The 26,319-nt window shown below is 38.2% G+C and overlaps 2 protein-coding genes across 6 annotated transcripts in view; one reads left to right on the top strand and one right to left on the bottom strand.

The window, feature by feature from the left end:
- LOC122090897 (uncharacterized protein sll0005) overlaps positions 1-15,422 on the top strand; it is a 44,571-nt gene extending 29,149 nt beyond the window's left edge. For 3 of the 5 annotated variants that reach the window (XM_042660651.1, XM_042660648.1, XM_042660650.1), the window contains 4 exons: positions 11,649-11,972; positions 13,612-13,842; positions 14,617-14,747; positions 15,187-15,422. In XM_042660651.1, coding sequence (XP_042516585.1) covers positions 11,649-11,972; positions 13,612-13,842; positions 14,617-14,747; positions 15,187-15,259 — 759 coding nt within the window. In that variant the 3' untranslated portion in view covers positions 15,260-15,422. Of the gene's footprint in view, positions 1-11,648; positions 11,973-13,611; positions 13,843-14,616; positions 14,943-15,186 lie in introns of those variants that run through there. The other 2 variants (XM_042660652.1, XM_042660649.1) reach the window with 2 other exon arrangements.
- A 778-nt stretch (positions 15,423-16,200) lies between these two features.
- Positions 16,201-18,328, bottom strand: LOC122090898 (F-box/kelch-repeat protein At3g24760-like). Its single transcript, XM_042660653.1, has one exon. It carries the CDS (start codon positions 17,808-17,810, stop codon positions 16,650-16,652), a length of 1,161 nt encoding a protein of 386 aa, XP_042516587.1. The 5' UTR covers positions 17,811-18,328; the 3' UTR covers positions 16,201-16,649.
- Positions 18,329-26,319: the final 7,991 nt, after the last annotated feature.

The following is a 26,319-nucleotide window of genomic DNA, read 5'->3' as shown; positions in this document are numbered from 1 at the left end:
GACCTCTATGATGCCCAAAACGAGATCCACAAAGTCCATCATAGACCATAAGTCCATGAACCATGATATTTTAATGTTTAACCCTCTGTCAATCAATATGTATAAGTTAGTGACACTAAAGCACTAAGCAACAAGAGAAATCTTGTTCCTTAATATATGAGTCATGACTCATGATAGGTGATAGGCTATGGGTTCCAATCCTACCTGGGGAGAATTAAAAACACCTAATGGAAATTGAGAAACATAAAAATAAACCAAAATGCTAAACTTTAGTAAGCTTTAAAATATAAATTTTAAAACAACAAAATAAACCATCAAGCTAAACTTTGTTCTTGTTTAACCATAATCAAGCTAACAAATCGACATCTACTTCTTCTCCCTTCTGTTGTTGACTCATAGAATTAGTTGGCCCATCACCAAAGTCTTCTTTAATATCTTCATCATCACGCACCACATCGTGGACCTCTTCTTCAACTTCATCATCTGACGATTCCTCAACAGTGGCCCTCCCCCTACCACGACGTGTGTAGCAAATATTAGTTGCACTTGTTGATCCTTGAGCCCTCCTAGGTAAATTACGACTCCCAACCGATGTAGATGCACCAACTGTTCTATCAACATCTCCCCATGTGAGGTCGTCTCCAGGATGGACTAAATCTCCATCTTCTTGCTCCCCTGTTATCCATTCACTACTCCAATTCATTTCATCAAGAATTAATGGATCATAATTGCTGCCCTTTTCCCTTCTTTCTTGGAACCTTGAATGAACCGACGATTATATTGGATATAGACTAGATCATTCAAGAAATGTGCTCCAATTGCGCTCACAACCGGAAGCGGAGCAACAAAGGCCTAATATGCGTATTGCATATTGTTGAAGTGTAGGGGCCGAAGATCCATGTGTTTCCCACCAAGAGACTATATATAAGGAAAAAATTAGATACACATATTGTTAAATACTCGTTAAAATAAAAAAAAAAAAATTACTTAGTACGTACTAGGATCCAATGCTCCTTCACTGGCTTTCCGTTGTTTAATGGCCAAAATCCTTGAAAAGCTACTTTCACATTTTTTGTACATTTGAGACTCACGTATGATCTTGTCTTGCATAGCTAAGTCGGGCACCATTCTTTCAATAACTGCCATGAATGGATCTAGTATTTTACATGATTCTTCAAAAGGGAGTCTCTCATCATTGATGTAGTCAAAATATTTGCTAGCATTTAGGTAAAAGCCAGCAGCATATAAAGGTCGATCCATTTGGACCTCCTAACGGTCATCAATAATTGCTAACACCTTCTTCCATGACCGTTCTTTGTTGGAAAAATTTACTTTTACCCTTTTTTTTGCTATTTCCATTGCCAAATAAACTTCAGGCAATGCAGGCCTTTCATCACCATCTACTAACCTCAAGACAACTAAAATTGGTTGGGATGCTCTTAAGCAATCTAGTACACGGTTCCAGAATGTTTGTGCAAGTATTGTCTCAAGTATTTTCTTACCTGCCTCTGTCTTCGACAACTTAGAACTATTCCAATCATCAGATATAAATAATTGCTTCAAGGCATCCTTGTTCTTGTACAAACTTTGTAGTGTCAAGAATGAGGTAGCAAATCTTGTAACTCCAGACCTCACCAGATCTATCCCATTTGTCTTTTTTGCCAATGTCCTCTAACATGAGGTCCAAACAATGAGCTGCACAAGGAGTCCAATAAAGCTTACTCTGTTTTTACATCAACATTCTACCAGCTGTAACATAATTAGCTGCATTGTCTGTAACTACTTGTACCACATTATCCTCCCCAATTTCTTCAATTTTACTATCAAGCAGCTGAAATAACATGTCTGCATATTGAGACTCACTAGATACATCTACAGAGCCCATAAAATAAGTCCCCAATGGACAATTGGCAAGGAAATTAATTAAGTGTCTACCTCTCTTGTCAGTCCACCCATCAGACATAAGAGTGCACCCGTGCCTTTTCCAATAATCTTCATATTTCTTCTTGATACAGTCAATCTGAGCTTTTTCATCTTGTAGCAAGGGCACTCTCAACTCATGGTAAGAAGGGGGCTTATATCCTGACCCAAACTGCGCAATGGCTTCAACCATCTCCTCAAAGCTCCTTGACTGTATTGAATGGGATGCCAGCTTCATAAACCGTTTTGCAACATATGCATTAGTTTTCTTTCTGTCTGCATTTGATCTTAAGCTGCTTTGTATTGTTGTCTGGGTAGAACTTTTGGACCTCCTCTCACCAACTATTTCTTCAGGAGTCCGTCGAAGATAAGAATCTATCGGACCCTTTACTGCCACTTGTGTAATAACATTAGCTTTATTCCTTTTGGAAGATGTCCCAGAGCTTGGCACAAGGTTCTTTATTGAGGAGTCTATAGTTGGGGGCCTTGGTGCACCAGACTGGAGTTGCCCTCCACTTTCTATCTCTTCAGGCAAATCCTCTTTCTGCTGATGATCAACAGAATAATCCTCATCAAATACATCAGGCTTCCTCTTCTAATTTCACATGATAGCTTCATGCATCTCTCTAGCGATTGCTGCAGTTGTTTTTGGGCACTTTGATATATCTTCATACCCACCAATTAAATGTTGCTTAAGCCTTTTGATTCCTCCTTTGGCATATTTTCCACAAAGTGTACATCACACTAAGTTCTTATCATGAAGATCTGGCCAGTATCCATACTTCCACCCTGGGTCTTTTGATTTGGCCTTCCTAGTTGGATCTTTGCTTGGATCATATGTTGATGCTCCAGTGCTAGCAGATGGCCCGCCACTACCACTAGTAGCCATATCTATTTGAATAAACTACAGTACTACACAAACATAAGGAACAACAACAAGAGAAACTAAGTAACAAAAAATAAGAAATAAAAATGAGAGAAGGCATTGCACTAATGCACAACAGTCAATAGTAGTAAAAAAAAATTCATAAGAGAAGAAGCATTGCACTGCCACTAATGCACTCTACAATCTAAAAAATAATAACTAATGCACTACAGTCTATCTACAGTAGCAGGAAAATACACTAGTAGGAGAAGAAGGAATCATGTAGTAGTAAAAAAGATTCATAAGAGAAAAAGCATAGCACTAATGCACAACACTAATGCACAACAGTAGTAATCATGCAATCATAAATTCATAATACAGATTACAGTCTACGTCTACTTGCAGGGAAAAAAAAAAAAAGAAGCACTAGCAGCGGTGCTGCCAGCGCAGGACAAGAAGCAGAGAAGAAGAAGAAGCATAGAAAGAACCGGCAGCCTCCATAAGAAGCATTCAAGAACAGCAGAGGAAAAAAAAGCACTAGCCACTAGCAGCAAGGCTGCCAGGACAGACGAAGCAAAGGAGGAAGAAGAAGAAACAGAGGAAGAAGAGACAAGAAGAAGACGAAGCAAAGGAGGAAGAAGAGAAAAAAAAAAAAAAAAACAGACCAGAAGAAGAGAATCAGCAGCGAGAAGAGAGAAAAAAAAAACCAGCCACAGACGAAGAAGAAGCAGAGGAATAGGAGGAAAAAAAAAACCCAGATGCAGGACGAAGAAGCAGAGGAGAAGAGAGAAAAAAAAAACAGAGGATGCCAGAACGAAGAAGAGAAGACGAAGAAGAAGCAGAGGAAGAAGAGGGAAAAAAAAAAAAAAAACCAGTCGCAACTCACAAACGAAGAAGTAGAAGACGACGTAGGAAGGGGGGAAAAAATTTGATTGCAGACATATATGAAGTCGAAACAGAGGAGGGAATGAGGGATTTCAGCCAAGTCTAACTTCAATCTCAATCGGTTGAATCAATGAATCCAACGCAGGTTCTTTAGGTTTAGAGGCGTAGAGATCTTAATCGACAGAGAGAGAGAAACAGTGGAGGCCTGGAGGGTTTTAAATTCTCGCCCTTTCACGTTATGTTTCCCCCCACCACCAAACTTCTTTTTTTTTTTTCACTTAAGGGGGTAAAATGATTCCATGCATCTCACACCATTTAAAAACCTATACTTCATCAAATGAAAAATTTACAATTAGAATATAAAAACAAATACTTAAGTGGAAGGAAAAAAAAAAAAAAAAAAAACACAAGGCGTACGCCTTTCGTACAAAGTCGTCCACGGCGCCAAAGGCGACGCCTTGTTTACGCCTTAACACTAAAGGCGCCTGCCTTTCCTACGTACACAATGGCGGCCCTCGCCCTGCCCCTAAAAAAACCCTGGACGCCAGGCGACGCCTTGACAACTATGACTCCATATATGGCAGCAACATGGGCCCACATAGTCATCCAAAGTAGAAACTAAGGTAATAGCAACTACTAAAAGATAATTCCAGCCATAAGATCTTTAGTCCACATAAGTTGTCTTCAGTGGGGCTTGCACAAAGTCCTTATGAACAATACCACATGAACACTACTATATGGCTACAGTTGTCCATATAAGTACAACTGTGCTTCTTACCAACCCATCCCCAACCTCTTGGATCATTAATTTTGGTGTCTATAGGCTCTATACCCAAGGATTAAAGTTTTTTTTTCGATATCGGCCGACCAAAATAAAGATATGTATCGGAGGGTATTGTATTGTATCGGGGATACACTAAGATATACTAAAGATACATACATGAATGGATAGGGAACACTTTATTATACATTTTTGCATAAAAAAAAGGTTAAAAAAGCTATATATACCATGTATTATGTAACACAGCAACACACAACTCAACCTTATCCCAACTAAATGGGGTCGGCTACATTGATCCGAGCTAAGGAGAAAAAAAAAACCATTGGGACATCCCACTTACGAACAATCGTCAACCTGGATCTTTTCCCTTCAAACAGACCTGTTAGATGCCATATTAGCGTGAAGGCCTATCTTTTGCATGTCTTCTTCTTAACAACTCATCGATGGTCATTTTTGGCTTACCCATAGCCATTTTAGCTCTATCCATCTAAATTTGGTCACTCTTCCTTACTGAGGCATCCAAAGGCCTCCTTTGGATATGTCCAAACCATCTTTATCGACATTCTCTGAGCTTTTCTTAAATCGGGAAATTCCCAAATCAGCTCTAACCTGGTCATTTCTCACTCTATCTCTTAGATTTTTGCCGCACATCCATCTCAACATTCTCATCTTTGCTATACTCAACTTCTCTATGTTACGCTTCTTGACTGCCCAACATTCTGCACTATACTTAGCTGCTCTTACGACTATCCTGTAGAATTTTCCTTTAAGCTTTAGAGGAATATGTCGATAACACAACACTCAGCGCCCCTTTCCACTTCATCCATCCTACTTTAATTATGTGGGAAACATCATTATCAATCTCGCCTTCCTTGTTTAAGATAGAGCCCAGATATCTAAAATACTCACTTTGTGATGCAGATACGACTGCCCTTTCTTGGTTGGACCAGTATGACCGGCTTTGGAAGCCAAGAGCCAAGAAGAATCGGTCCAGCCCAGGGTTTTGGTCCAACAAGGGTTGGAAATAAAATTAGTAGTTTACTTAGTATTTTATTTCATGCTTTTATTTTCCAGATTTGAACGTAGGAGTAGGATTTATTTCCTTACTTTGGTTTCCTTTTTATAGTTGTTTCCTAGTTTAGGCTAGTTTCCATTTCAGTTAAGTTTCTAATTTCATGTTCCTATTTTCCTATATATTGGTTGTAATCGATTGAAGATTTAGAGAGTGATTTTGATTATTGAATGAATATATTGAGTTTGTGCACTAGTGAAGTGTGTGCTTCTCCTTTTTCCCTCTCTACGCTGATTTTCCCTTTCTTCCCTGAGGGTTCTCCATCACTTTGCGGGATCTCCCTCCCCTCAATTTTCTCCCCTTCCCTATCAGTCCTCAACATAGTTGTCATGGCTTCGCCAAGGCGGCGATTTGGCGTCCTGGCTAAAAATGGAGTTCATGGCAGTGCTACGATTTACCTGACTCACAAATGACGGTCACCATTGGCTGATAGACGTCGCTATGGCACCGCCAGGTACGCCCAATTCACTAGGCGGTCGATTTTTTGTAAGATGCAGGGTGATTTTGACAGGGCTATGTTGATTTTTGATGATTTGATGTTGCTTAATTTTGGTTTTATATGTTATAGGATATATATTGTAGGCTTGTAGCATGCTAAATACTTTAGAAAATACGGAAAATACAAAAATAGCATACTAAATAACTTTAGAAAATAGGAAAAATAAAAAATGACATATGGGTGATTTGATTGTCATGGCAATGCCATAACAGGCGATTCATCGTCAAATCGATTAGCCACCCCTCCACCGCCTTGGATCGATTTGACGCAGTGACAACTATGGTCCTCAATCGACTAAAGTTACACATCATATACTTTGTCTTCGTTCTTATCTTTAGACCCCTCAATTCCAATGTAAATCTCCATAACTTCAACTTATCATTAATCAGTCATTTTTTCACCCACCTAAACATTATCATTAGCAAAAAACATACGACACGTGATCCCTCCTTTTATTATGCATGATATGTATTACGCATAAACATTAAAATGGAGAGTATCATACTGAGAGACAAATATATTCAATTGAAATTGTTCAAAAAAGTGATATGTTCTTAAAAAAAATGGAGTCAAGGGCCTTAAGGCTTTGAATCCTTGCTTTATAGTTGTTTATGGCCAATGTGGAATCCCAACCATAGTTGTCACGGTGCTAAGGCGACGAAGGGTTATTTTTTATTTTCCCTATTTTCTAATATTATTTAGTATGCTACATATATCTTGTATCATAAAAAATCAACATTAAGCCACATCAAATCATTAAAATCAACATTAAGTTATAAAAAAATCAATATTTAGATAAATGCTCCTGTTCTATAATAAGTTTGACTGGTCAAATGATTTTATTTTTACATGAGATTTTTTGTATTAGCTATAGCACAAAATCAACTTTCCAACAAGTCTAAGATTACTTAAATCTGACTTACAATGACAAAGTTATGTTCCAGTCAAACTTGTTTTAAAGTGCGCTAATACATTATAATCATCTGAATGAAAATAACATCAAAACGAAATATTATTTTGCCAGACTTTTGGTTTTTAGTAATCTTTTACCATGATAAAATTTATAAAATTTTCAAAATTGAGAAAAACCCCAGCATTGGAAAGTTGAAAATCGCCCCTATAACCAAAAATCCAATTTTTGTTCTTGGACTGGGGGGGTTTACTTTTTATCCTTTTGGAATTTGATTTCTAAACTATTTTTATTGGATTCAAATAGAGTGTATTTCCTTATTTATGAATAATATCGTAATTAAATGAAATAAAAATATAAGTGTCCAAATATAAGGCAACATGCAATGCAATACAATAAAATAGGGCCAAACTGCCTTGACAACTATGATCCCAACTTGATTTTCACTTTTGTTAGAGAGAAAAATGGCTAGCAGCGAAGAAGGATCAAAAGCACCTCTCCAAAAGTTGTATTTTGCTCTAAAATAAGGTGAAAAGTGCGAATATTATCGATACAAAAGGATTTAATTTTTTCCATAATCGATGTACCATATCGATAGTATCGTATCGATAAGGCCGATACTGATACGGTATGATATGTGTCAATACTTTAAACCCTGCCTATACCCATATGACTAGTACGTTAGATTTGTTTTCCTCCTATTCATCATCCATCTCGTGTTCTTGCTAATTGGTATTCTACCTAAGTGGCGGCTCACAATATAGTTTCACATACTTTGTCCATGTCTTTATCATTTGTCCTTCATATACCCCAGTTATCCTCGAGTCTTTTATCTATTAATCAACTTACTAAATCACTCAACTTTTTTGTCTTGTTTTATCCTTCTTATTATGTCTTTCAGGATCTTTAGACAAATATGAAGATTGGTGGAGGGTGTGAGAAGGACGATTTGTACTATCCCGATTGTGATGTGTCTTCTATGGCCGTTGCTACTACTTCTGGTGGTGTTCTCCATATTCAGTGGCATTTTTAGTTGGGACATTTGTCAATGTCCAAACTTCAACCAATGATATCTAGCTGAAAGCCTGTGTTTGCCTCAAGTGTGAAGCTTGTGAGCTCGGGATGCGTCATCTTTCTTTCCCTCCTTGTAGTGTTTTTAAGAGTCCTTTATTTTTTTTTAATGCATTTAGATATTTGGGGTCCATGTCGTGTCAAAAATGGTTCGGGTTTTTCTCATTTTGTTACCCTTGTGGATGAGCATTTCCGTTTGTCATGGTTATACTTTTTAAAATATTGTTCTAAGTTACCATTTGTTTTCAAAGAATTTTATAATGAAATAAAAATTCAGTTTGATGTTTCTCTTAAAGTTTTTCTTTTTGATAATGCTTTTGAATAAACTCAACGTGAAATCTCTTCTTTTTGTTATGAGCTTGGTATTGTTCAACAAATGAGTTGTTTTTATACTTCTCACCAGGAGAAAAAATTGACATTTATTGGAGATTTCTTGGTGTTCCAAAAAGCTATTGGGGAGATGTTATTTTAGCAATTGTTTTCTTTGCCACCTCTAGTTTTTGGGTGAACTTGTTTTGTTGACAATTTACTACCACATGTTGATAAATTACCTCCCTGGTCCATCAAGTGTGTTTTTTTGGTTACTCTTGAACACAGAATAAGTATCGGTTTTATGATCCTATTACTTGACAACAGTTTGTTAGTGCTGTTGTTAAATTTTTTCCTCTTATTTTATTTTATTTTTTATTTTTTTTTGGGGGGGGGGGTGGGGTGTGGTGGTGGTTGGGGAATACTCCGTTTTTTAGATGAGAATTATACTTGATATTTTCAGTTCCCCTCCTATCCTTGTGTTAGTTTCGTTTGATGATTATCTGACCACTACTTGGCAAACACCATTGCAAGTATATCGGCAATGTTCCAAGCCATTACAACTTGATTTGGCTCCTCCTTCTCTACAACCTCCCACACAGTCTAATTCTTTGCTTGGAGCTCTTGTTTCTTCCTTGTTGCTTGAAGACTTATTAGTAGCTCCTTGCAAAGGTACTCTCCCTTGTACTGGAAATTTCATGGTTGTTTATCCTATTGATTTTTTTTTCCTCTCTCTTATCTCCCATCTTCTATACATAGCTTTGACCTATCTTTTATTTATCCATTCTATTCCTAAAACTTATTATGAAGCATTATCTCATTCTGGGTGGAAGTTGGCTATGGATGTGGAAATGGATGCCTAGCTTTCTTGCTAGACATGGGCCCTAGTGGATTTACCTCTAGGTAAGGTACTTGTGTGGTGTAATTGGGTGTGTACAATTAAGTATAGTCCTGATGGCTCTGTTGAGTGGCTTAAGGCCAATTTTTGCTAGGGGCTATTCTCTGATCTATGGTGTCGACTACTTTGACACTTTTTCGCTTGTTGCTTGGCTCAATTCCGTCTTGTGTTAATCTCTTTAGCTATTAATTGATTGTTCATTGTATCAATTGGAAAATAAGAATGCATTATTGTATGGTGATTTGCTTGAGGTGTACATATCGTAACCTCATAGGTATGTTGTTGAGGGGGGAATGGTGGGAAAGTTTGCAAATTACAAAAGACGATTTATGGCTTAAAATAGTTGCACAGAGCTTGGTTTGAGTCATTTGACAAGTTTTGTTCGATTGTTACTCAATGTGGATTCTCACAATGCATTTTTGATTTTTCAGTTTTTGCTCGTCATTGTAACTCTGTGGTGATTGTATTGATTGTATATGTGGATGCTATTATTATGTCTGGTAATGATGCATCTGGTATTATAGAAGATAAATTTTATTTACAAAAACATTTTTTGATGAAAAACTTGGATGCCCTCAGGTATTTTATTGGAATTCGGAGTAGGAATTTCTCACGAGGAAATATGGATCTTTTGTTTGAGACTGGTTTGCTAGCTGCGAAGCCTGTTGATGTGCCCATGGATCCACATTAGAAATTTGGGGCAAATGATGGTGAGGAGCTTGCAGATAAGCATCAATATAGGAGATTAGTAGCAAACTGATTTGTTTCATTCTTACCAGATTAGACATATGTTTTCCTTTTAGAGTTATTAGTCAGTTTATGGAATCATCTAAGAAGGCTCACTAGGATGCAGCCTGTTGGATTGAGATATCTCAAAGGGTGCTCCAAGAAAGGGGTTCATTTATAGACCTAATATGCATATTGAATTTGTTGGATATTCGGATGCAGACTGGGCTGGTGTTAAAGGTCTAGGAGATCTAAAATAAGTTACTGTACATCTGTTGGTGATAATCTTGTTACATAGAGAAGCAAGAAGCAGACAATTGTGGCAGGTCTGAGGTTGAGTATAGAGTTGTGGCTCATAGTGCAGCTGGGTTGATGTGGTTGAGATGACTTCTTTAGTAGCTTGGGTTCCCAGTTGCTAAACCTATAAATTGTTTGTGATAGTCAAGCTGCTACCTACATTGCCAACAACCCAGTTTTTCATGAGAGGACCAAATACATTGAGGTTGATTGTAACTTTATGAGGGATAGTGATGAGGAAATTGGTTGCTACTTCGGTTGTTGCTTCTGAGAGTCAATTGGGTGATGTGCTCACTAAGCTTCTGTTTCGTCCCACTTTTCGGGAAGGTTATTCCAAGCTGGGCATGGGTGATTTATAGGCTACAGCTCGAGGTGGAGTAGTAAGATGTGTTTGTTCTATTTACTATAACCGTAGGGAGTCTTTGGCATTTAGTTTTGTGATTTAAGGGCTTATGTGTAATAGTGGTTATATCAGGGGTATAATTGTCCTTATCTTGTTTTAACTAAAATAGATATAATCTAGAGCCCACGGTTGGTATATTCTGCCCAACTGTGAGCAGTAGTTCTATCCATTGTGCTTGCAGTTCTTCTTCTTCTTCTTCTCTCTCTGCTACATTATTAGCACTGATTTCCTGTGTTTGGTATTGTTTCACCCACAATGACCATCGTCCTTCCCACTTGTGGTCAAGGTTTGAAACCTCGGGAATGGTCATGAGATTAGTCAAGGTCGATATCATTTTGATACCAATTCGAATTGACTTGGATCGGATCGTATCGGGCAAAACTATTCTTGTTTTTCTAAAGAAATAAGTTTTTATTACAATTTTACCCTTGAATCATACATGTGTATCGGGATCGGAAAGGTCAGGATCGAGTATCGGTCAAGGCCAATACCATTCCGAGTTTAGATATCATGCTTGTGTTTGTCTTAAGTTTTTTAAAAAAAAATTTTTTCTAATACATTTAGTTAGATTACTAGTAAAAAGGCAATGTTGAAAAAAAGTGGTGTGACTAAATGCTTTATCAATAATTTGGTGGAGGAATCATTTTATCATACACTCATATTGGATAGCTTTCTTCTAAACCTTTGCAGTAAACATATGCTTGAATGTTTCTGTACATGTTTGTGCAACGCTGAGAAGCAACTTTATCTTTTCTCATTTACTAAAGTTTGGTACTTGGATGCTGTTTGGGGATGTTCAGCAACACAGTCTTGCTGTTCCAGTTGTGTTCCTGTTATTAGGAATATTTGGCTATGTGCCAGGGCGTGTGCTTCTTGGCCGGTTCTGTGAATCAGTGCCTGCACATCTAGAAGAGCCCTTGGTCTTGTTAGATGTTAATAGTCTGCTCAAATCATATGTGTCATGCTCCTTCAAAATAATTATCTTTTTATGTTACTGTCCTTCCAACATCAGAGACTCCTGACAGATGAATCACCGCGTCTGAGGAATGCCTTACTTTACACAATATATGGAAAAGATGGAGTTTTTGATGCTGAAAGATTCATTGATGTCATGCAAGCTTTTGAGAATTTCATAACTGCAGCTAAAAGTGGAGGTGGGGCGGAGTTGAATGGGAATATGGCTGATCTAGGCCTTTTGCAAAGGCAAACAGGGTATATCCTTCCTGGATTTCTACGTACTACCTCACAGTCGGAGCAGCCAATTAAGACAAGAGCAGCCTTAGCCTTTCTGCTGTCTGACAGGGGGAACTTTTTCCGAGAGTTTCTGCTGGATGAGGTACTTCTAAAGAGTTTCTACAGGATAATGTACCGTTTTCAGCTTCATAATATTGTTGTGTGAAGAAGTTTAGACATTATTTTTTCAAACTCTTTGCAGCATTTAAAAAATTTTGGGTGAAATTTTCTCTACTTAAGTAATTTTTGGTTATCTTTGACTAAATTCCACAGCCCTAATGCAAAAAGACCCAACATTTTTGTTAAGTCTGGAGATTCCTAATGACTACTTGTAAAGGAGATACATCAGGGGAAAGTGACCCTGAAATTATTGGACTGACATAAATTTAGACATTATGATAGTGTTAAAGATGTGATGAAATCAATGTCATGTTGGCTCAGTAGGGGTTTGTCAGTTACTGGGGACATCGACATCATCCCTAACACAAACAAAATAACCGTAACAGCCTAGCATCAATGGTGTGATGGACAAAAAGGATCCATTGAATATCATATCCATGGAGAGTTTGCTGATTTACCACATCTGGTGGACCCATTGCCCCTACAAAATGAACAATTTGCCTAGCATTTTGATGGTGTGATGAATAGAATTTTATCACGGTTGTGTTGGTCTGGTTTCTCTTGTTCATGTAAACAACCAAAATGCATTGAGATATAGGTGTACCATTGACTGTTAGACGTGCAATTCAGAAAAGTCTTAAGTCGAACATAAAAACTAACATTGATGTATCTTTTTGATGCATTTTTCTAAAAGGGATCTATCACAGCTGCAGACCGCTGATGTGTGTGGAAGCTTGGTCTTCCAAATATGCACAACCTATCTTACTTTTTTAATGGTTTCTAGGTATGCAGTGGCACATATTCTTGTGCTTCTGGATTTTTATCAAAAAAACTCCATCCTTTTCGAAGGTATCCTTAAGAACTTAGTGGTTTTTTTCTTCTTCTGGGATTTGTATGGACTTCCATGAGAAATCCATTGAGTATTTAGGGACAACAATCCATATGAAAGCGAAATTCAGAACCTGGGATACACAAGCACATAAAATAAGTGTTCTTCTTCCCTGGTTTTATATTTTTCTAACTTCTCTATATACTGTACAACAACAACAAACTCAGCCTTATCCCAACTTAATGGGGTTGGTTACATAGGTCCAAACAAAACAAATTAAGTAAAGACTGAGGTCTAAATAGAAAAGGGGATGCAGAGATGAGAAAAGAGAGATAAGAAATGAGTTGAGAAATGAAAATGAAAAAGACATAAAAAAGAGGAAGACTGAATGCAAGCTGAAAATGAAAAATAAAAGTAAGAGGAAAGAGGCCAGCCTGGAAAGTTAGGTGTAGCGCAGCTCAATAGGGTCGGCTACATGGATCCTTGCTCTCCAATGGGCTCTATCCGAGGTCATACTTGGTACGAGACCCAAAGTATGCATGTCCGTCCTCACAACCTCTCTTATGGTCATTTTAGGCCTGCCACTAGCTCTTTAAGCTATGATCCATTAAGTTCCCTGCAATTAGCATATTGAACACTATAAGTACAACCCAGGACTTGTATCTATGGAAATTTTATGATTGAGTGCTGTGTTTTAAATATTAGTACAATAGTACTTATTTCTTGTGTAGATATTCTGTCTGGTGGTAACAGGATATCTTTTAACTTTTGGCTTTGGCATCATGTAAAGCAGATTGTGAAGGGAATTGATGCAGTTTCAAGAGAGCAATTAGTACAAATAATGGCAACCTTAGGAATTGGAAATTCAGCCCCAATTTTTACCATGGTTCCTGCATTTGGGCCATTTAAGCCTGCGACATTTATACCTACTATCACAGATGAGGACAGAGTTACATTGAAAAATGTTCAGAAGGTTGTTGAATTCTTAACAGCTGGAACTTTAAATTCAAAAACATTGGATCAGGTATTTGTAGATTTTATGCCCCTGCATTGGCAATTATATGAGAGATAAAAGTTGTTCCTTTTCTTATTTTGCTGTTATTAAAATTTTCATTTTATCTCTTAAGTATTTCTACCCTGTTCAAGTGCTTGCTTAATGTGTAGAAGCCAGGTAGATTCAAGTTTTGCGCATCAAATAGGGCTATACTGGAACACTCTGATTTGCTGTTACTGTGATATTGAATGTGAAAGTCTAGTAAGAACTTGAAACCAATTTGGATGGTCTTCTCTCACGTAATTTTATACACGAATGACCTGGAAACTCTGCCAGCATAACTTTTATGTTTCCTGGATTATTTTCTCCTAGGAAAACAACGGGAGGATTTCTTTGAGATTAATTTAGAATCTACTTGGGAAATATGGAAGATCAATTTCAGTTCCAAAGTAGAAAATAGGTTTTTTTTTTTTTTGGCATAGTTTTGGCCCCAATGCCCTTCTATTTGATATGCCACATCAGTTTAAATGATTCTGAAATGCCATGTTGTAAGCTTCTGCATTTCTATCTATTCTCTTCGAAAACCTTATTGTTAGATCTATTATTGGATAATATTGCACCATTTGGTTTAGACTACCAAACCAACTTTTTTCTGTATGTACTCATCTCAGAACTCAGAAAATAAAAACGACGTAAAATCTATTGGTCTTTGGCTCGTAATTTTTATGCAGTAAGGTGGATGATTTCAGGTAATTTACTTATCTCATCAAGGTAGTATCTTAATCTTCTATTTTGTATCGGCAGGGTGTGGACTTTGCCCAGGTTGTTCAAGAGCTTCTTCCTGTGTTGCCAGACATCTCTGCAAGAGTTCTTCCTGAGGTGCTCAGTCGGTTATCTTCACGGGTTTTGGCTCGCTTCATTCGAGATACATTTTTGTAATGTCTTCTACCCTTAAAGCTAATTAGATGTGCTTATAATGGTCAATTGAATGACCTGAAACGAAAAGGAAATAAGACCCCCCCACCTGCTTGGTTGGGGGAGGGGCCAAAAAGTTGACCTCATGTACATATTTATATATTGTGGCCTGGTTCTATGAACAAGTTTCAGGTTTTAGCTGGAATTACCACAAAGTGAATCTAAAGCTCTCACCAAAGAAAAAAAAGAAAAAAAGAATCGAAATCTGTGTTCCAACTTCCAATGATATAACCGCCCCCCCACCCCAAAAAAAAACAAAAAAAAAAAAGAAGAAGAAAAAATGGTGTGTTTTGATGTGCTTATTTCAAGGAGAAAAAGAGATATTTGCTTCCAATGTTTATCTCAGAACGGCAACAGCTTTCTTTCTGAATTCTTTCTATCATCATTATCATTTATCAGCTTTCTGAAGTCTTCACGCTGGACAGTATTCAAGATCCTCTGCCTCCAAGCTGGGGGCCTAGCGTGCATCTGACGAGTAGGAGGATCCCGGCACGTAGTGAAATCTTGAGCCTGGTTTTAAGTATCGAGTATTGGACTGTATGTTGGGGTGGTATTGGTAATTTTTTATTTTTTTTTCCGTATTAAACAGTTTAACACTCAAAGATACTGATACCATAGGATACTTCCCATGTCTATGCTGTGCATCAATCCGGTATGGGCCAGGTATTGGTATCGATGCGGCAGATCCAAGCCCCATATTACTTGGGGGTTGCCCAATCTTTTTTTTCTTGTTTGGGGGGGGGGGGGGGGGGGGGCGGGGGGCGGGTTTGATCTGCAAGACTGCAACAAAATGGAACCTGGAACCTGTCTTATGCTAAACTTTACAGATTCTATCAGCCTTGCAGTCCAGTCACATCTCATCTTACCTGATTTGGAGTTTACCAATCTATTGATTAAACTTGAGAATCTACTATAATTGTGGAGGTTCTCAAATCTCAAATCTTATATAACACATTAATCAAAGAGGGAAGAGTCTACCATGTCTCCAGAAGTCAAAATTTTAGACTTGAGAGTCATAGTTGTTTGCAATCAAGTCCTTTAAACCAACCCACCAGATCATTGTGCTCTGAGGCAAAAGACCATCCCAGACATTGTATGGTTAAACGCCAAAATAAAGAGAGAGTACTCCATGGCCAGGAACTATTGATCGAGTCAGAGAACAGAAACTCCCTATTCTTTTGAATCACTACAAATCACCACCACCTGCAAACCTAACTCATGAACATTCTTGAGCCCTGGAAGAGGGCCTTGAGCTTCAGCTTCAATCCTTTGTCTTGTCATCATATGGTCTGAATCTATCAAAACAAAATGGATAATAAATACCATAGGCCCAACCTGAATCTTGAGCCCTAGGAAGTTGGTCAAAATGAGAACCCAGGTTAAAACAATTAAACCAATCTTTGTTGCAAAAAATTGGAGAAAATTTCATCAATTTACCTTTATTAAATTATATCAAGAACACTTCCCGAATAATACACTGTTGCAAAATCATATACACACTGCTCCAAGTTCCAAGCTCCAAGCAAGTGAACTTGAGCTGAGCTTTTTTTTTGGAACTGTTGAAACGTAAAATAGTACAAACAAAGACAAAATACAAATTGCAGAGGGAGATCGATCAATCATATCTTACAATTTCGTCCACAAGGAATGTTGGTGAAGATACCCTGTGGAAAGAATTGCATGATAATCCCTATAGTTATGATACAATTGAAAGGAAATTAAAGCCAAAAGTTGATCCTAATTTTAACATTATTTTCAGAATACAGAAGCTTCAATTGTCTTAGAAGGTTACTAATGGCCTTTTTGAATGATGCAGCAATGCAGACACAAAGCCACCCATGACCCAGCCCAATTTTCTTAGCTTAGTATCTTATCTCTTCTCCGTCATCATCATCCCTGAGAAGACTGTGAAGCGGAATCTGAGAACAGAAGCTAATAACCTTGTGAAATCGATTCACTGGTTCTGGCAAATCTGGTAACTTTCTCCAGCTGCACTTACTGGACTCGCTGCTAATCTCGCAAACACAAGCTGGGTATATTCTGTGATGTTCTTCATTGAACACATAGATCAGATTCCCCAATCCTACACACTTCAAGCTCGCAAATTTCTCGTCCTCGTCACTATCAAACAAGCAATTCAGTAAATCCTGAGGCATGATCGCAATCTCACTGAATTCCATAGTCTCTTCATCGACCCTCCACAGATTAAAAGACGGGCCTGTTGGGTTGTTGCAGAGACCCGCGAGGACAAGCTGGTCCGTGCAAGCCAGCAAGAACGAGAACATCACCCCAGGTGGCCTCAGCGTCTGTACTTCGCTCCACAAGTGAAGCTTCAGATCGAAGGAGGATACGAAACAGGAGTAGATACCAAAGACGAAGAACTTGCCTTTGAATAGAGCAGATGTGAGCCACTGAGACGAGTTTCCAGATCTGAAGTCCGCCGGCAATGGAGGGCAGAGCTCCCAGGTGTCAATCTTAGGGTCGTAGATCTCAACGGCCAAGCGGTCCTCGATGTCGACAAGGCCACCAATGAATCTGACTCCACCGACGACGATGAACCGAGAGATACCAGACTCGTCGTCGAAGACACCAACGAGGGGATTACAGCGAGAGAACCGGAGGGGCGAGGTCTCACGCCATAAACCGCAGAGGATGGGGGAGAAGCTGAAGCGAGAAGTGGTGGAAGAGGTGGTGGTGAAGAAGAAACCACCGGAGCCCAGGAAGGATTCTTCTTGGCAAGGACAGGGGCAGAGGCTGGAGGGGAGGCGAATCCACTCGTTGGCTTCAGGGTCGAAGGCGAAGGCCTGGTTGTTCTTGATGAAGATATTGTTTTGGCCGAAGAGGAAGAACCATGGCTTCTTGGCTAGAGAGACGCGGGTGGAGAATGAGGCGCCCGTGACGACGGAGCGCCAGAGCTTGCAGACTGCGCTGGCTCTGACGATGGATCGAATGGGTAGGTAGGAGAGGATCAGGTCTGTTAAGTCTGAACCCAGACAAACCCAATCAGATTGAACGGAATCCATTATTGACTACTGGTACTGGGGAAGAATCAGAATCAGAATCCGAATCCAGAATTCTGAGATTGATGGATAACGATCAAACCCAGAAAAGAAGAGGAAGAAGAAATCAAAACCAAAAAAGGAAAAAGGGTTGATAGTGAATCAGTTTTATTCAACTAATCCATTACAGTTACCATCCAATTTGGTTGGTTTCATTTCAGGGTTTGGTTGACGATTGAGATGTGTGTGGTGGGAAAGGGAGTAGAGGAGACGAGAGGAGAGAGAGGGGTTTATGAGGTCATGGGAGAGCAGCTGCAGCTACTGTTATGTGAAAGGCCGGCCATGCTTGGTGGGTTCTGTTGGAAGGAAAGGGAAGGGAGAGAGACTAGAGAAAAACCACAAGGGTTGCGTGTTGTTAGGAATGCATTTAATTAAATCACACGATGGGTCCATACCAATATGGTTGAAAGAAGTGAGACAAAGAATCTTCCCTCCTTCCTCCATTTTCTTGCATATCTCCAAAAGGGATATCTTCCTCTCGGACGATGTGATATATTTTAGTGGATTTTTTTTTAAGGGAAAGAAAGTAGATAACACTAGAGAGACTCAGAACTTAACACCTCTCGGTGAACATGGCTTTTTGTACGATAAAGTTCACCAACTGCACTAGGGTTCATTTTCTTTTAAAATTTGTAATTTCAGTCATATTGTAAGGGAGAGTTACAGTTTGGCCGACTCCATGATAAGAAAGGGCATTATTACGTAAAGATGTGAATTTGAAATCAAAGTCGATCTGAACTGTGTACATCAAAATCGTAAAAATGTTTAGTAAATGATTCGGTTTTGATTTCAAGTTTAAGACCGACCAGTTAAATGGGTCGATTTGGTTTTGACCATTTAACTCGTCGATTTCGCATTACAAAATTCAAACCATTTACACCATCAAAACTGACCTGTTTAATCTGTATGGCAATTAAATAGAATAAGGGGTTAAGGGCATTAAGGAAGGGGTAGAATCGGTATATATCTAATGTGTTTTCAGTGCTTCATGCTCTTAAGTGTTCATTAGCAGCTTTGTTAGTATTTCACTTTTTCCATGTAATATTTTCTTTTGCTTAGTTGTTTGGTTGTTCTAACAAAACATGAAGTGTTTAATTTAGGGAAGAAGAAAGGACCATAGAGGCTGTCCAACAGTCTATTCATTGATTTACTCCTATTATGTAGTTATGTAGTTGAATCGTTGCTTGTTCAATGCCCTATTTAATTTGATATAGATTGAAACGTTTATTAACAAAAGAAAATTTTAGTAAGTATGCGAATAAGCTAGCGAACTGATTGCTAACGGTTTAGAAATCATATAGATTAAACCACGATCAAAACCGTTTAAAAATAGTGGAACCGAAACCATTTACTAAATGATTCCAATTTCAAAAAGTGCAATCGTTTAGTAAACGGTTCGATTTTGATTTTAACCAAATAAATATGAATCGAACCAAACCATACCTTATACACTGAAACCGAACTGATTAACACCCTTAGACTGTCACCTGTATACAACGGTTTGATCCAATTCTAATCCATGGATTAAGGTAATGTGTTATACCCCTGCCATGAATTTTTACATGTACTTCATGAATAGGGAAAAAAATCTACCCCCTTGGGGCAGTGAGGCCCTACATGTGCACACCTGGCATGAGTGAATCCAACGGTTAGAGATAGCCCAACCCATTTTTCCAACTTACATCCACCATTTACCCGACAACCAACACTACAACCCAAACACGTCAAATATTACCCTCCCCCTCCCTTGTTCCATACCAAGTTAAAATGAAAATAAAAATAGAAAATGAAAAGATGAACGAAAATTGATGTTGAAGTCACGGTAGCTGGTAGCAGCAACAGGGGTGGACGGAATTGCAACAATCAAATAATCACGTTAGGAAAAAAATTTAGCTGCTACCTGGGATGCAGCTATTTGACTGCAACTCCTGATCACATCTAAAGAATAGAATCTTGAGTTCACAAATACCTTCTTAGGTCATAGTATTTTTCAAATAATCTTTCAAAATTCTATTTCTTTGACCACAAGCAAGGGTCGCAGCTAAGTAGCTGCAACCCGTGCAGTAGCCAAGTTTCATTCTCACCCTTGAAGCTAAGATTTACCGCAATTTGGTCATAATTTAATGTCTTGAACCATTTGAGCTTGACATGCCCCCTCCCGAGTTTTGTGTTCTTGAGGTTTTTTCTCCTTGCGAAAGTTAGGGTTTTATCAGTCCTTTTTTCGGTTTATTCATCATGATTTTAATCTGATCTGGGGTGTCGAACTTGTTCTTCCCTGTGAGAATCAGATATGGGTTTTCCACCTGGGCATTCAGTCTCTCAATTCGAGAACTGGGTGTAGAACTCTCCTAGCTAATTTTTAAGTCTATGGTTGCCCTCCATTGCTTGGACTAGTGTAACTGCATTATGGGATATGAGTTTAAGCCTTAGGCTATGTTTGGTAATTAAGAAAAGAAAATAATACAAAAGTCACAATAAGATAAAAAAAATAATGATTACACAATGATCTTTTATGTGTCTATCTCTTTCTTCTTTATTTCTCTTGGTTACCGGACATAACCTTAGGGTTTTAACACCTATTTACATGAGTCAACAATTTAGATATGTGGATCACATGAGGTGGGTCGAATGGAGCAAAAAGGGAGAAAAATGAGTTTAACAAGAATCTCATCGTTGACCTATCCTAGGACATGTGCAACAAGAGTCTCACTACTACTCTCCGTCGGATCTCCTCTTTCTTTTTGCTAACGGTGGATATTCAGGCCTTTGGCCTGACTAGTCCCATGGACCCATACTAACCCCACAACCACATGGACGGGGTCATACCAAGGTTGAATGAGAACCATTCAACTTTCACTAAAAGCAGTGAAGAACATTAAACACCCCTGTGTGAGTGGCCCAAAGTGTGCTTAGTGAGAGTCAAACTTAGGATGTTCGAATTTACGGCTCAAACCAAGTTTGTTGCTCACCAACTGCGCTACCCCCTTGGGTTCTCCGCCGAATCTCCTCACTGCAGAGGATTTTTATCGGAATAAAGTCTTCTCCTACGTGGCCTAAGGTTACTGGCCAGGAGGGGAATAAAGAAAAGAAGTAAAATAATATCATACTCAGAATTAAAATTTTGTAATAATTATAGAATGTGATTTTGCAATTAACTTCAAGTCTTCTTTATTTTAGTTATTAAATTTTAATTTATTTTGCAATCAAATATCTTGAATTCAAAAGAAAATTTAAATATAAAACATATAATTATTAAACATGATCTAGTGATCACATAACCATGAGTATAAAAAATAGATCCCATTTTCTTTGAAACCAATTTTAAATTCTATTCCGTTTCTTTTCTTACTCTTTTTTTTACCTGTAACCATTGCAAGGAAAATTAAAAGGAAGGAAAATGAAAATTTTAAACCTAAAAAAATATTTTCTAACAATTACCCCACATGATTATACCATTAACTCTAAATAATCATTTCAAATTTGGTTATCAAATTATTTTTTACTTTGCATCCAAAATATTTTGCATTTGAAAAGTAAAATAAAAAAATCATGTTAGGTAATAAATAAAAAGTTTTCTCTTTTTAGGTTCAAATTTTTTTACTCCCTTCTCTTTAATTTCTCTTGCCAACAAATGGACCTTGTATGAGGGATTCTTTTACTGTATTTTAGTGTCCCAATGTGGTAGACATGATGGCATGAGCTTTGTTAGCAAAAAACGTATTTAAAATCCCGTTCCCGTTTTTCAGCATTTTAAACACATTTTGTTGAACTCTCAAATGAAAAAAAATAAAAAAATAAAAAATAAATAAAATTACTTTCGCCTTCCTTGTTGCATTCACAAAAATGGCTTTATTAAGAAGTGAGGTTCCTAATTCAGAATGGACTCCACGCCGATATCATTTCCCCAAAACCCTAGGTGAGGTTTCTAATTCTAAGCAAGAACATTATTTTAATATTTTTTCATGGGAGGGGTTAGGTATGCTGTTTTGCTTTCCTGGAACAACCGGTTCAATCAATGAGAGGGCTAGGATACGGAGGGGCACAGGAGACTTTTCCAAGGAAAAAGGAAAGAGATAGACAGATTTGGGTATACTCCTATCATACCCAACATTTTCCTCTTTTTCACTTGAGAAGTAAGATAACAGAAAAAAAAAAAAAAAAAAAAAAAATCTTAAAACAATCTACATGTTTAAAAAGCTCTACCGTCAGTTATTGTTTTTTTGCCATTCTCTGAATTATATATATATATATATTTATATTTGTACCGTTTGAAGTTTTGTGCTGTTTAAAATCCGTGCCATTCGTTTTCAAATTTTTTTTTTCTTTCTTTTAATGGATGTGTTCCTTTCTTATGTAGAAAAAACAGTGTTTTATTTGTGGTCTAATATCGCCCTATCAAGTGTTTTTTTGGGTGAAAGGAAAATGGGGAAGGGTTCCCTGAGCCTACAACATATGTATTTCATACCTTGATTCCACTTTACCATGTGTGTGTGGATGTAAAGTACACTAGGAGGTAGCCTTGTTTTTCCCATTAAAAATAGTTAACTTTAAATGTGTAAGAAAAGGGAGAAAGAATGTTACCCATAATTTGGTACACCTCGACACATGGGGAAGTGGAACTAAGTTGTGAAAAGATGTTCATGCCCAACTACATTATGAAAAAACATGATCTCTTTGTAGTAGGGTTAGTAGGACAAGAAGGGAAAATAAGGAAAAGGTAGATCTCTAGAATGGAGACAACTCTCAAACAAGGATATCACATCATTGGATGGCACAAAGTTTGGTACCCAAAATCCAACAATGGCCTTGGTCCGATAGACTCTAAAACCCAAAACAAGGCACTTCTGCTAAAATTGAGATGAAGACTTATCAATGAGGATAACTCTCTTTGAGTGCAAGTATTAACTTCAAAATACTTTCCAAACAAGTATATGTCATTCACCATACGACGGAAAAAGGCTCTGTAACATGGAATAGTATTGTAAGTATACTTCCATCCCTCGAGACAATGGTTCTGTGGAAAATTGGTAATGGTTGTAATACCAATTTCTAGATAGAACCATGGATCCCTAACGACTCGCTCTCTTTTTTTTTTGCTAAAAGGTGATTTTATTGAAGGAGAAAGAATTAAAACAAAGAGAAATACAAAAGGGCAGGCCAATCCCACTAAGCCCACTTGCGACCTCCACCTTCGGCACGGCCATCAGCAGAGGAGTAAGCAGAGGGCTTAGCCGAATCGAAAACAGTGTCTGTCCAACACATCTGAAGCTAACTCAGCAACTACATGACTCGGGAACTCCACCGAGAATTCTGAAATACAAGATTTGGATGCTTTCCTAGCTAGGAAATCAACCACTACATTAGCTTCACGAAAATAGTGTGTGATCTTCCATTGCACCGACTCCAAAAAGGGAATGGCAGATCTCCATTTCTGCAGGGCGAACCATGGAATCTCCCTTCTCTGGACTGTTGAGACCACCGACGCTGAGTCAGACTCAATCCAAACACCCCTAGCATTATGGTGTCTAGCTAGCAGAATACCCTCCAAAACCGCCTCAAATTCAGCTTCATATATTTGTTTGACTCCCATAAAAATGCGAAAAGAGTTGATTACCTTGCCTGCATTGTCCCTTAAGACTCCACCAGCACCTGCATTGCCTGGATTACCAAGCGAGCTACCGTCCACGTTAATCTTCATCCACGCCCTGGGAGGCTTACACTAGTGGACCTCAAAAGGGGAAGGGGAGGTAGGATTTCTGATACTTAAACCTATCTTCCTACAGGACATCAAGTCCGAAATTGAACGAATTTCTTCACTTGACCCGTCACAGCAAAGCTGAACCTCTTGCCTTATACTTTGAAAGACATACCGCACCACCCTTTCTTTATTTTCCTGCCTTCTTTTGTTTCTTTCCCACCAAATATGGTTGATAATGATGAGCAAACCCAACTTCCATGGCTTCTTTATCTGAATAACTTGAGCTTTCCTCTTCCACCACTTGAACAACGATTGAATGGTTGGGTGATTTACCCACGCCACCTCAAAAAAAACTAGAAAATACTTCCAGATTGATATGGAGAATGAGCAGTGTAAGAAAATATGAGACATACTTTCTTCAGCCTTTCCACACAGGTTGCATCTGGATGGGAGATAAACACCTTTTTGGCGAACCAGGTCGTCCGTAGGGATTCTGCCATGTACCACTCTCTATTCAAAAATGGAGTGTCTTGGAGGAAGGTTCTTCTGCCAAATTAAAGAAGAATAGTGCACCTTCAAGGATTTCACTCTAACAGCCTCCCAAGCCGACCTTGAGGAGAAATTCCCTGAAGGAACTAGTGACCACACCCTGAAGTCCTCCATCTGCAAACTCGGAATGTAGATCTTTTTAATCTGACCAAAAATTTCATTAAGAAGAGGAGATACTACCTCAGGTAGGCGCCATTCCCCATTTCTGATAAACTCCCCCACCTTTGCTGATGTAGAGAGGCTTTGGTCGCTGTCCAGCGAAAGAAGTTCCATAATGGAGTTTGGACCCCACCATTTATCTTTCCAGAAATTTGCGAGCTGACCGTTCCCTATGATCCAACGCTCCTTGTCATCCACAAAGGACCACATTTTCCTGAGACCTACAAATATAGAGGAGGAACAACTCGCTCTCTTTATCCACTCAGACTACCCAAATTTCCATCTCATCCTCCCTTATCAAGGTAAGTGATTTTAATATCAGGAACAATTGGAACACTAGTTTATTAACTTATATTCTCCTCTTATCATTATTAATGATAGCTTGAAAATTCCCTTAAACTCTTAACACCGATTAATGGTGGTGTCTCCTCACAAAAAAAATGGGTCCTTACCTCCAAAATGATTGCTAAGATTTTGAAATATCGTTTGAATACTAACCCAATTGGAATTTCAAATAGGTGTACTTGTTTGCCTCTTTGCTCACATTGGTGGCAATTCTTTTAGAAACTTCAAATACACCTACTATTTAAGCCCATTTTTTTTTGGAGACTAATGGAGGAACTGTCATGAAGAATATAGTGGGGGAAATAGATGAATGTTGTTCTTATATGTGGACTCTGCCACAATGAACCTGAATCCATCTGGCATACCTTTCTTTCTTGTGACTTTTGCAAAGAGAATTTAAGCAGTTAGTCCTTTGGGACTTCAAACTAAAAATTTATCTGTTATTTCTTTTGAGAATCTCATTCTTTAACTCTAATACTATCCGTGACAATTATCGTAATAATTGTTTCACCATCTTCATTATCATACGCTAATTTCCATTGACACAGTAGGATAAACCAAATCCTCATTCCATTCTCTCTTTTACAATTCAGTGGTTAGTATCAAGTCTACAACATTCACAAGTAACCAACAACCTCAGGTGACCCCCCCCCCCTCCAATCAAGTTTGTATAACCTTGTTTCCGCAACCTAGATTTCACCATTATGATTTATATCTCAACTACATGTAACAACATCTTTGGATGGACTAATGTATTCTTCATAAAGGGAAATGTGTTTCATTGACTGCTAATTATTTGATGATGGGAAAAACTATTGAAGCTAGCATGTGGGGTTTTCTTCTTAGATTGAAGTAGACATGCTTGGATGGATGGAATATTGCAGAGGTATGGAGCACCTCAATGGATTTGGAAAAATTATTTTTTTGACCAAAGAACCACATCGTGGCCTTGGAGCACAGTGCCTCTCTTTTCGGAAGTTTATTATCTTTTTCCATCTCTCTTTTTGGCTCAGGCTTACTAATGATGTGGTCCTTCTTATGGCACACTTGACGCTTAAGTCTATGAACAACAAACTAAACATTGGTATCTCTAATTCGGACATTGATGTACTCAGATTTTTTTACTTCAATGATTTTATTTCACTTGTTTTATTGAAAAATAAAAAGAAACGGAAAAAAGGTATGTCTCCTTCTCGATTTTGGAAGCCCTAAAAGTTAACTCTCCTGTATAACATTGGTAGGTAGGGTACTACCAGTTTGAACAAACCCCGCGTGACTCACCTATTGTTCCATATTTCAATCCCGACCGTTTGGTAACACCATCTACCCCTTTACTCTGTATGCTTTATAGCCCAACTTGCATAGCCATTTATTAGTCCTCTAAGCTCTACTGCTATATCTAAAAATTGTTCTTTCAACAAATGTGTGCTCCTAAATTAATTTAGGTTGTTTATTATTCCTTAGCTCAAAATTTCTTCTTCTGGTCTGGTATTTCAGGTTTGCATCTCGACAACAATTCATATTTCACATTTTCTAATGGACCAAGTTTTTTTGTGCCTACCTCTCATTCAACACGGCGCTTGACATGCGCACGGGATATCAAGAGAGTATTTTGAAAAGGTACTAAAACCCTAGAGGGGTTTGTGAACCCTAAGGTAGTGGATGAACCGTCACTATCTGGTTGAGAAAAAACTTTTTACTTTTTTAATTAGATTTATAATT

The sequence above is a fragment of the Macadamia integrifolia genome, chromosome 10 (assembly GCF_013358625.1).
Source record: "Macadamia integrifolia cultivar HAES 741 chromosome 10, SCU_Mint_v3, whole genome shotgun sequence".
In the NCBI taxonomy this organism is placed as follows: Eukaryota; Viridiplantae; Streptophyta; class Magnoliopsida; order Proteales; family Proteaceae; genus Macadamia; species Macadamia integrifolia.
Note: the sequence above shows the minus strand (reverse complement) of the source record. Positions and strands in the feature narration are given on the sequence as shown.

Coding starts and splice junctions, on each gene's coding strand:
- LOC122090898 (XM_042660653.1), bottom strand. CDS start 17,810: ATGGATTCCGTTCAATCTGATTGGGTTTGTCTGGGTTCAGACTTAACA.